The 12567-nt window shown below is 41.5% G+C and overlaps 1 protein-coding gene across 1 annotated transcript; it reads left to right on the top strand.

Annotated features, from left to right (window-relative positions):
• Positions 1–2082: 2082 nt before the first annotated feature.
• Positions 2083–3021, top strand: LOC125124674 (olfactory receptor 7D4-like). Its single transcript, XM_047774710.1, has one exon. The coding sequence runs from the start codon at positions 2083–2085 to the stop codon at positions 3019–3021; it is 939 nt and encodes a 312-aa protein (XP_047630666.1).
• The last annotated feature ends 9546 nt before the right edge of the window (positions 3022–12567 follow it).

The raw sequence follows: 12567 nt of genomic DNA, 5'->3' as shown, positions 1-12567 counted from the left end.
GCTCAGTGGTAACGAACCTGACTAGTATCCATGAGGGATGTGGGTTTATTCCTTGGCCTTGCTCAGTGGATTAAGGATCTTGCATTGCTGTGAGCTGCAGTGTAAGTCGCAGAAGTGACTCGGATCTGGCGTTGCTGTGGCTGTGGCATAGGCTGGCAGCTGCAGTTCCGATTCAACCCTGAGCCTTGGAACTTCCATATGCTGCATGTGTGCCCCTAAAAAGGGGTAAATAAATAAATAACTCTCTCTGTTGAGGTCACACAGATAGCGAGTTTGTTGGTGGACCAAAATTCTATTGCAGGAATTCTAACTCAAGTTCCCCTTTTCTGGAGTTCCCATCATGGCTCAGCAGTTAGTGAACCTGACTAGCATCCATGAGGATGCAGGTTCGATCCCTGGCCTTTCTCAGTGGGTTAAGAATCCGGTGGTGTAGGTAGCAGACATGGCTTGGATCCCGAGTTGCTGTGGCTCTAGTGTAGGCTGGCAGCTACAGCTCTGATTGGACCCTTAGCCTGGGAACCTCCATATACTGCAGAGGCCCTAAAAAGACAAAAAGACCAAAAAAAAAAAAAAAAAAAGGAATCCCTTTTTCTTTGTTTGTTCCAGGGCCAGGCATGGAACCTGCACAATGGTGACCTGAGTGGCAGCAATGACGTGTTGGATCCTTAACCCACTGAGCCACATAGGAACTCCAAAGATCCCATTTTCTAAATGACATTTCCATATCACACTCTGGAAAATTTATGTATAGAAAATAACTGATATAAAAGTAACAGATTAGTAGTAATCATAGCTATCACTTACTGGGATCCTACTATGCACAAAGACTTTTTTTTTGTCTTTTTGTGTTTTTTAGGGCCGCTCCCGTGGCATATGGAGGTTCCCAGGCTAGGGGTCCAATCAGAGCTGTAGCTGCCGGCCTACACCAGAGCCACAGCAATGCGGGATCCAAGCTGTGTCTGCAACCTACACCACCGCTCATGGCAATGCTGGATCCTTAACCCACTGAGCAAGGCCAGGGATCAAACCCACAACCTCATGGTTCCTAGTTGGATTTGTTAACCACTGAGCCACAACGGGAACTCCCACAAAGACATTTTCAATCCTCACAAAAAAGGTACCAGCAGTAACCACATTTCTAGAAAATAAAAAAATAATAAGGCACTCAAGGCACTTGAGAGTTAACTTATCACAACAATAGGAAGTATCAGATCATAGAGTTAAGTTTATCTGAGTGGAGAATCCTTGTCTTGGCAACTGTTATTTAGATATTTGAATGAAGGAAATATAGAGAACAAAAAGAAAAGATATTAAATGTCCTCAATCATGTCACAGAAGAAATCAATTTACATCCATGTCTTCAGTTAGAATTAAAACCAGTGAGTAACAGCAATATCTTACTGTAGGGCACAGGGAACTATATTCAATATCCAGAGATAAACCACAATGGGAAAGGATATAAAAAAGAATGTGTATATGTATGTATAACTGAATTACTTTGAAGAATAGCAGAAAATATCACAACACTGTACATTAGCTATACTTCATTATCGACGACAAAGAATTAGAACCCATGAGTAGCAGATAACATTTTTTTTCTGCAAAATTTTATTTTATTAAAAAATTTTTTTTTTGCCTTTTCTAGGGCCCCTTCCACAGCATATGGAGGTTCCCAGGCTAGGGGTTGAATCGGAGCTGTAGCTGTCTGCCTGCTCCAGAGCCACAGCAACGCGGGATCTGAGCCGCGTCTGCAACCTACACCACAGCTCACGGCAATGCTGGATCCTTAACCCACTGAGCAAGGCCAGGGATCAAACCTGCAAGCTCATGGTTCTTAGTTGGATTTGGTAACCACTGAGCCATGATGGGAACTCCCCAAATTTTAAAACAGCTATGTAATTACATTTAAAGTGAAAAGGGTCTGCCGTTTGGTTGAAGGAATCACTGTCATTGGAAGGACTAACACTGGGTGAAGGATATCAACCAAAAAGTGGAATCATAATGGTGATACTAGCTAAGGTACTACTTGGCTATTAGCTGAATATTGCTTTTGCCTCCTTCTCTAGCAGACACACCAGCTACATGGGAGCAGGAAACCACACAGGAGTATCACTGTTCTTCCTCCTGGGCCTCTCAGAGGATCCTGAATTGCAGCCACTCCTCTTTGGAGTGTTACTGTCCATGTACCTGGTCACCGTGCTTGGGAACCTGCTCATCATCCGGGCCATTAGCTCTGACTCCCGCCTCCACACCCCCATGTACTTCTTCCTTTCCAACCTGTCCTTTGTTGACATCTGTTTCGTCTCTACCACTGTCCCGAAGATGCTAGTGAACATCCAGGCACAGAGAAAAGACATCTCCCATGTAGGATGCCTCACTCAGGTGTATTTCTTTATGATTTTTGCTGGAATGGATGGTTTCCTCCTGACCGTGATGGCCTATGACCGTTTTGTGGCCATCTGCCACCCCTTGCACTACATGGTCATCATGAACGCCCGCCTCTGTGTCCTCCTGGTTCTGATGTGTTGGTTTGTCATTTTCTGGGTTGCCCTTATTCATCTTCTACTGTTGATGCAGCTGACCTTTTGTGTAGGCACGGAAATCCCACATTTCTTCTGTGAACTGACTCAGATTCTCAAGGTGGCCTGCTCAGATACCCTCATCAATGACATCTTCTTGCTTGTGACAACTGTCCTGCTGGGTGTGTTTCCCCTCACTGGAATCTTTTTCTCTTACTTCCAAATTGTCTCCTCTTTAATGAAAATGTCCTCTATAGAGGGAAAATATAAAGCCTTTTCCACCTGTGGGTCTCACCTCTCTGTGGTCTCCTTGTACTATGGGACAAGCCTGGCAGTCTACCTCAGTTCTGACGTGTTTCATTCTCCCCAGAGAAGCTCCATTGCCTCAGTGATGTACACCGTGCTCACCCCCATGCTGAACCCCTTCATTTACAGCCTGAGGAACAAGGATGTGAAGGGAGCCCTGGTAAGGCTGCTCAGTCGAGGAGCCCCTTGTGGGTGATGGGCCACTGGCTTCAGAACTAAGTGACCTTGTGAGGCCCAAGGGAAATGCTATGAATTTAAACTTCCTGATTCTTTTTTGATTCTAAAGCACAGGCTTCATTTCTCTTTTCAAAGCACCTATGCCTTTCCTTTTATTTGTTTTTGTATCAGTTTGTCCTCAACAATCTCCTCAGTAATTCCTTTTTAATTTTCTTTCATATTTGCAGTCCATAAAGGTCTATCTTTGGCCAGAATTTTTACAGCCATTCTGTCAATGCTCAATACTATTTCTGAAGCACTTACATCACATGTAGCATGGTTTCCCCTCAAATTCTCCTCTCAAATATTGATATTCTTCCCTTTAGTTTGGTTGTGTGTTTGTTTTACTCTGGATTAAATGGAATGAAAATCATGCAATAGTCATAACCAAAGACTTCATATATCAAGATTCTTCAGTTCCTGTTGTGGGGCAGTGCATTAAGAATCCAACTTAGCAGCTTGGGTTCCTGCAGAGGCATGGGTTTGACCCTCAGCCCAGTGCAGTGGGTTATGGATCTGGATTGCTGCAGTTGCAGCTTGGATGCAATCCCTGGCCTGGGAACATCCATATGCTGTGGGTGCGGCAAAAAAAAAAAAAATGTTCTTATTATTTTATGTGTATATTATGTTATCCCGACAATTTTTTTTTCTTTTTCCTTTTTATGGCTGCGCCTGTGGCATATGGAAGTTCACAGGCTAGGGACTGAATGAGAGCTGCAGCTGCCACAGCAAATCCGGATCTGAGCCACGTCTGCGACCTATGCTGAAGCTTGCAGCAATGTTGGTTTCTTAAGCCACTTAGTGAGGCCAGTGATTGAACCCGCATCCCCATGGATACTATTCAGGTTCTTAACCTCCTGAACCACAACAGGGTCCTGACATTTTTAAAAAGTATTTTCTCTCATTTACCCCATTTTTCAAAGAGATTGATCTTGGAATGGGCTTCATAAACTGAAACAGTGACATTGAGCCCACATTCCTAACTTGTCATCACACTTCTCCTGAAAAAGCATTAGCTTTATCTTTTCAGGCTGGCCACCCCCACCTAGGAAGAGACATGGAAGCTAGCAGCTGTCACTGCTCCCACCTGGTAGCTTCACTACCAAAGAGCAACTGGATGTATTTTAGCTGCTGAGATGTTTAAAAAATCTCAGAAAAGGATTCTAATTGGTACAATCATGTGCTCTTTCCCCCTTGGAGCAGTCAACTGGGGTCAAGAGACAATGTGACTGGCCTTCTATTCAGAATCACATTCATTTATTCAGCTTATCAAACCTGTTTTTATTCAGCATATACTATGTGCAGTCATTGTTGTAGGCTCACCCAACATTTTTGTATTTACTTTCTATATGTATGTTTTAAAATTTTTATATCTTTATCATTCAAAATGAGAAGAAATTTACTAAATGCACTTACACCAGTAGAAAATATGTGCAATATTTCACAGCTTTTTGACATAATTGACACATTTTTCAAGTAATTTCACTTATAAGTAGTAATTATTGCTCCTGTGCAGGATTTTTTTCCTTTTTAAAAATTTTGAAATTTTGCTGTAAAATTCAAGAAAGAATATAGAATGCTAGAGTAAGTATGCACATCCCCCCCCGAAATAACCAATATTAACACTTAAAAGATACTTGCTTCCAGTCATTTTCCTTACTTACTTATTCATGAAAATTATAGTTAGTGTATGGTGTGCATCTTTTTTTTCCTTTCTTTTTAGGGCCACACCTTCGGCCTATGGAAGTTCCTAGGCTAGGGGTCGAATAGGAGCTGCAGCTGCCAGCAACACCAGATCCAAGCCATGTCTGAGACCTACACCGCAGCTCGCTGTAATGCTGGATCCTTAACCCCCTGAGTGAGGCCAGGGATTGAACCCACCTCCTCATGGATACTAGTCAGGTTTGTTACCACTGAGCCACAACAGGAACTCCTGTGTGTCTTTTTTTTTCTTTTTCTTTTTATGGCCACACCCTCAGCATGTGGAAGTTCCCAGGCTAGGGACTGAACTGGAGCTACAGTTGCTGGCCTATGCCACAGCCATAGCAACAACAGATACAAGCCACGTCTGTGACCTATACCACAGCTCATGGCAATGTCCGATCCTTAACCCACTGAATGAGGCCAGGGATTGAACCCGCATCCGCATGAATCTTAGTCAGGTTTGTTAACCACCGAGCCAGGAAGGGAACTCCCTGTGTGTCCTGTTTTAAAAAAAGCAGAGTTCACTTGTGGCTCAGTAGGTTAAGGATCCAGTGTTTTCACTGCAGTGGCTTGGGCCACTGATGTGGTGCAGGTTCAATCCCTGGCCAGGGAACTTGCACACACCTGGAGTGTGGCCAAGCACAGCAACTTTAGAGAAAAAGCTCAAGTCCCCAATGACTCACAGTTACCCCACTATTTACCTTGAGCATCTTAGTATCATGATTTGGTTGTGCTGCCTTCCAACCCAGTCTTCTTATTTCATTGATTGTTTGTGTTTCTGCTTCTGAGAATTGCATATTGGTTATTTCTCTCCCAATTTCCAACTGAGTTTTTGATGTTTCCCTACCAATTCTTAGAAATATAGGCTTTCTTTAAAAATTTCAATTTTCTAGACACTAATCCTTTGGTATCTACATTTCACTGTCTTCTTTCCTCTGTGGCTTGTCTTTTAAATTTGATGATGGTCATTTTGTCATATTTTTTATGCATTCAAAGTGCCCAGTCTTTCTCTTTATCGATTGTGGTTTTCCATCATGTTGTTAAAATCTTTGTCTGTGTTTCTTAACATATTTTTCAACAGATTCTTCTAATAGGTCAAATATACATTTTTATTTAAAAAATTTAGTCCATCTGGAGTTCCCATTGTGGCTTAGTGGTTTGAGAACCTGACTGGTCTCCATGAAGATGTGGGTTTGATCCCTGGCCTCGCTCAGTGTGTTAAAGATCTGGCTTTGTGACAGGCTGCAGCATAGGTCACAGACGTGGGTTGGGTCTGCTGTTGGTTTGGCTGTTCCATAGGCCTCAACTGCAGCTCAGATTCAACCCCTAGACTGGGAACTTCAATATGACACAGATGTGGCCGTAAAAAAGAAAAAAATGTTTACTCCACTTATGATTGACTTTTGTTCAGTGGGATATTTAAATCTATTCTTTCCATTTGAAAAACCAATCTGTTCTTTTTTTTTTTTTTTTTTTTGTCTGTTTGCCTTTTCTAGAGCTGTTCCCACGGCATGTGGAGGTTCCTTGGCTAGGGGTCAAATCGGAGCTGTAGCCACTGGTCTACGCCACAGCCACAGCAACGCGGGATCAGAGCCACGTCTGTGACCTACACCACAGCTCATGGCAACACCGGATCCTTAACCCACTGAACAAGGCCAGGGATCGAACCTGCAACCTCATGGTTCCTGGTCAGATTCGTTAACCACTGTGCTACGAGGGGAACTCCCCAGTCTGTCCTAAGGCTGTATTAGTCTTTCCTTTCACATTGACTTATAAAGGCCCTTTTTCATTTTCAAATTCCCATACCACAACTTCCTATCTATTCAGATCCTGGTCCACTCCCAACTCTGTAAATACAGCATATAATTGCAGAAAGTTGGTCAGTTTCTCTCTACTCTGTTACTTATTTCCAAAAGAGAAATAATAAACCTAAATCAGAGTTGTTGATAAGTGAGCTAATAATGAGTGTGGTATTCACTATTACTATATAAATTTTTTTTTCATTTTTAAAGTTCTGTCAAAGTATAGTTGATTTATAGTGCTGTGATAATTTCTGCTGTACAACAAAGTGATTCAGTTATACATGTACACACATCCATTCTCTTTCAGATTCTTTTCCCATGTAGATAATCATAGAATATTGGGTAGAATTCTCTGTCACCACTGGCCAATCATTCCATATACCACTGTGTGCATATGCCAATTCCAAACTCCCAGTCCATGCCTACTCCCACTATTTTTATTAATAAGTTTTATTAACAGTATCACATATTATGAGATTCACATCTGATAGGACAAGTCTTTGATTTAAGGTGCTGTCAGAGATGTAGCAGGTCATATACAGTTGTATTTAAATCTTTTGACTGGCAAAGAACAAGCAGTTCAGATTCTAACAGGATATTTTCAGAGAGAATCCTGATCTGTGACATCATTCCTAAGGAGAGAAGTGCTAACATGAAAAAAAAATCATTTGTCCCCAAACTTCCCACATGGGAATAGAATTGTCAATCATAGTTTCCATTTCATTATGGTTATCTCTCCCCTAAAGAGCTAGGCTGTTTAGAAATAGAGTCACACTAGGAACATTAATTAGGCACTTGGAGAATTCAACCCTGGATACCCCTGAAAGGCTAAATTTTCCTTGTTTGTCCCTCTGTTCCCAGCTCACTGACCCCAGACCAAGGAGAATACTGTCACCTTGCTGATGCCAGGTCTGTTTGGATCTCATACCAACTTTCTTTCTGGAGATCTCTCACCATCCATCCTTCCATCCATCAGTGAATTCAGATTCTTCTTCCCTGCTGTCATCTGGGTGATCCATTTGGGCTTAGTAAGTGCTTTCAGAAAGAGGGGTGCGTATATGTGCACATGGAGGAGGCTTTTGTGAGCAGCAAATAAGTCCAGGGACAGGGACACAAGTAGTGGCTAAGAGCATCTAATAAAAAATTCTTAAAGGTTTTAGGTTTGTGGTTCCTAAGAGGACACCAGAGTCTAGAGTGAATTAAATGATGGATTGTGATGATGAGACTAGGCACACTTATCTTATTTACATCTTCCGTGGTAAACTGACTGAAATTTCAATACTTGGTATGATGTTGGGCATTTGTTTGAGCTAGATTTTCCTTATCATTTAGGGAAATAGCTTCTCTTTCTTTATGTGCTGTAAGTAACCCTCAAACCACACATCTTGTATTATAATGCCCTACTCTTTGGAATGTCTTTATTTTTTTTATTTTTATTTTTGTCTTTTCTAGGCCTGCTCCCGTGGCATATGGAGGTTCCCAGGCTAGGGGTACAATCAGAGCTGTGGCCGCCAGCCCACGCCAGAACACAGCAATGCAGAATCTGAACCACGTCTGCGACCTACACCACAGCTCACGGCAACGCTGGATCCTTAATCCACTGAACAAGGCCAGGGATTGAACCTGCAACCTCATGGTTCTTAGTTGGATCGTTAACCACTGCGCCAAGACGGAAACTCTGGAATTGTTTTTAAATTTATAAATGATTTTGATTTTAAATTTTGTTAAATGGTGTTATCTTTTTTTTTACAGATTGTATCTATTTGTGTGAGCTATGCATTTCTTAATATATAATAGATTTCTTAATTATTAAATCCTCAACTCTCAGAATACTCATTTTCTGGACACATAGAATTCATTTTAATTTTCTTCTTTGTACTCTCTTTGATGGCTCTTTGCATTCTCGTGTTATAGTATCAAATTTAATGCCTGGAAAAGTTTTACTACACCCAGAATAGTTTTTAAAGGCCATGTGCCTCCTGGAAAGAGTTTTGTTACTCTGCTAACTTATTCCTTTTAATGAGTCTATTTCATTTATTAACAGAGTGAATTTTGATACTTCATATTGTTTTTCTAGAAAATCATCTTTTTTTATATTTTAAACAATTAAATATAAAGTATTATGTAATCAACTATTATAATTTTCATTATTTTCTCTCTACCTGATTTTATATTACATGTATTTTTCATTTTGTATGGTTGATCTCTCTCTCTTTTTTTAGATAGTTGTTTTACTTTGAACACCATAGCAAAAAGAATTGATAGTTTCTGTGTATGTATGTGAAAGATTTCTAGCATTTGAAAACTTAGGGCAGAGTAAAGAAAGTGCAATAAAAATATATAAAAAGTGGATTTACCATTGTGGCTCAGTGGTAACAAATCCGACTGGTATCCTTGAGGATGTGAGTTGGATCCCTGGTCTCTCTCAGTGGGTTAAGGATCCGGCATTGCTGTGAGCTGTGGTGTAGCTTGCAGACGAAGCTTAGATCCCATGTTGCTGTGGCTGTGGCTTAGTCCAGCGGCCACAGCTCCAATTTGACACCTAGCCTGGGTACTTCCATATGCCGCAGGTGTGGCCCTAAACAGAAAAAAAAAAGTACATGTGTGTGCATATATGTTTTATATATATATGGAATTCCTAGCATAACAAAAATCACTTTAATAAAATAATAAACTTCAGGGAAGATGTATTACTGATTTGAATAGTTGATGGGATTCTGGGAAGTTTTGGGGATATTTCTAAGTGCCATCCCACTGAAATAGCATGCTTTTGATTGCTGATGAATGTTGATTTCTCATTTTCAAATTTGATTTGACATAATTTTGACCAGTTATTGTTTACCAAAGAATAAGCTTGGGTTCGTCAATATAAACATTTGCTTATTTTAAAAAATTCACTGGTTTATAGTTTTATTTTCAATATTTGCTGCCTGATTCTTTCATTAGGTTTATTATTTAGTCATTTGTTCCAACATTGAAACTTTTCTAATTTTATGTGCTTGGTGATAAAAAAAAAGTAATGCAAAATGCTGATAGAAATCGCACAAACCGCAGATAATAAGAGACATGATAGGAAACCTAGAGGATAACAACTTACATTTTATGCCTTTACTTGAGAACACATATCCATGTGCATTTCTGTTACACACAAAACATTTGCAGATTTGACCCATTCAGGCTGAAACTGTCTTAACCAGTGTTCTCCCACCTGAAATGAGACCAACACACTTGATTATTTTTATATTTAATTAAATTAACTAATTTGTTTTTGTCTCTTGGGGTCCACAGACACAGCATATGGAGGTTCCCAGGCTATGGGTCCAATCAGAGCTACAGCTGCCAGCCTGTGCCACAGCCACAGCAATGCCAGATCCAAGCCTCGTTTTCAACCTATACCACAGATCATGGCAATGCCATATCCTTAACCCACTGTGGGGGCCCAGGGATTGTACCTTTATCCTCATGGATACTAGTTGGGGTCCCTACCACTGAGCCATGATGGGAACTCCCACATTACGTTTTTGTTGTTGTTGTTGTTGTTGTTTTTATTTTATTTTATTTTTTTTGGTCTTTTTGCCTTTTCTAGGGCTGCTCTCATGGCATTATGGAGGGTCCCAGGCTAGGGGTCTAATCGGAGCTATAGCCACTGGCCTACGCCAGAGCCACAGCAACGCGGGATCTGAGACGTGTCTGCGACCTACACCACAGCTCACTGGCAACACCGGATCCTTAACCCACTGAGCAAGGCCAGGGATCGAACCTGCAACCTCATGGTTCCTAGTCAGATTCGTTAACCACTGTGCCACGATGGGAACTTCTCCCATATTATGTTTTCAAACACTGTAGTTTCGGAAGTGGAAATGGCACTTTGATTGTGTTCTAGTCAGTTATTTTTCGTGAAATTGCACAAATATCGAATACTTTGGGAGCTTTGGAATGTCCACTCATAGAAGGTACAAGCCAGGGTGCTGGGAGTTAAATTCCCACACTGTATCTTCCTGGTTGTGTGAACTTAGGCAAGTCACATGACCTCCCTGTACCTCAGTTAATGTGGAGGTTAAATGGTACCCCCTCTCTAGAGCTGTGGTGAAGACTAAATGAGGTAATATTAGGAAAGAGCATGAAAGAGTGTCTGTTATTGTTACCTAGGTGATGGTCATTGTTGTTGTCATATAAGAAGCAAGTTGCCTGTTATTTAGAGACCTGAAGTGCTGAAATGCCAAGGCCATGCTGGTAGGAGCCTGGCATGTCTTACAGCATCCCTGAGGAAAGGTAGTCAAAGGTAAGGCTCAGGAGCTGCTTCTGGCCACATCAAGTTGACCCTGGAAGTGCAGCCTCCAAACTTCTCTTTTCTGTCCATCTCTCCCCTCACCAGGGGTGGTGGGAGAGGCAGAAACACTCAGTGGAGTGGGAAGGTGTGTCCCCTCTCAGGGTCTTGGATGACGACTCTGCTCAGCCCTGCCAGCTACACTCTGTAAAGATGGAACCTGAGAGGCAGCACTTCTAGGCATCCACCAGGCTGGGCATGATCTAAGATGCACACAGCAGATTATCAGGAAGCAAGCTGCCAACCTAAGGAGAGTGTGTGATACTCAACTAGTTACATCCCGGTGTGGGCATGGGCTTACTCAGCTTCTGAAGGTTTTAGGTAATAATCCTTTAGTTTCTGGGCCATGGAGAACACTTAGGGCACACAAAACAGCTGCTATTTGCCAAAGTACAGAAGTATTATGGTGCAGAGGGTCACTGTGCTGTTTCATACCAGGTGAATATCTCTCAGGCGTGTCTTTGATCTTTATGGCAGGAAATGATGATATAGAAAGCATAATGTAGACAGAAATTCATCATAGTGTTAACACATTTAGCAAAGAGAAATGAGGGAAAACATGAAGATGGGGTGCATTTATCTTTTACTTTATAAATTCCTTATTATTTGAAAAAATGATTTTACCATAGTATATATTATTTAGTATTATTTTATTTTATTTATTTATTTATTTATTTGTCTTTTGAGGGCCACACTCATGGCATAAAGAGATTCCCAGACTAGGGGTCTAATCGGAGCTGTTGCTGCTGGCCTATGCCAGAGCCACAGCAATGCCAGATCCTTAACCCATTGAGCAAGGCCAGGGATCGAACCCACAACCTCATGGTTCCTAGACAGATTTGGTTCCGCTGTGCCACAATGGGAACTCCACCTCTCAACAATCTTATGGAGTAGATATCATTAATAATTCCATTTCATCAAGTAGGACACCAAGTCACTGAGAAATCAAATAACTTGGCCAAGATCAATAAAGCGTAGAGCCATCATTCATGGTGGAGCAGTCAGACTCTGGGATCCATTCTTTTGACGTGATACTTGCTACCACACTTAGCTTAGTGGTTTAGTACCTAGGTTGGGGAGCATAGGCTGTCTTCTTTGGAAACCTAGTGACGACCAGGCAGAAACCCCAGACCTCTGGTGGATGTGTCCCTTCAAGTAACCCTCTCAGATCATTAACTAAAATATAAGTTTGGGAGTTCCCTTGTGGCTCATTGGGTTAAGGGTCTGGCCTTGTCCCTGCAGTAGCTCTGGTTACAGCTGTGCGGTGGGTTCAGTCTCTGTGATGGAAACTTTCCCATGCCTCGGGTATGGCCAAAAAATATGAAATTTTGCTTACAATTTGACACTCTGGTGTTTTCCTCAGAGGTCACAGAGAAAATTGGAGCAAGGGCACCACCAACACACACCTGTCTGCTAGAATACTAAGAGATTTTAGAAAAGGCAGTTATCCAAGTAGGAAAGTTCCAACCTGAAGAAGGAAAAATGTTCAAACCATAGATACCAGAAATGGGTTGAAGCTGCTCTGGACACCGCAAAGTTGTATGGTCTGTCAACATAGAGGCAAATGGCTAAGTTGTGATAAATAGATTTTCCCATAAATGATACCTTTATAAGATAATGATGTTTGTAATCCTCTCCGAGGGTGAATAGCAGATTGTTGGTCAGAAAAGTGCTTTTTTTTCTGAGGGGTCAT

The sequence above is a fragment of the Phacochoerus africanus genome, chromosome 4 (genome assembly GCF_016906955.1).
Source record: "Phacochoerus africanus isolate WHEZ1 chromosome 4, ROS_Pafr_v1, whole genome shotgun sequence".
Classification (NCBI taxonomy): Eukaryota; Metazoa; Chordata; class Mammalia; order Artiodactyla; family Suidae; genus Phacochoerus; species Phacochoerus africanus.
The sequence above is the reverse complement of the archived record's forward strand: the minus strand, read 5'-3'. Positions and strand labels throughout refer to the sequence as shown.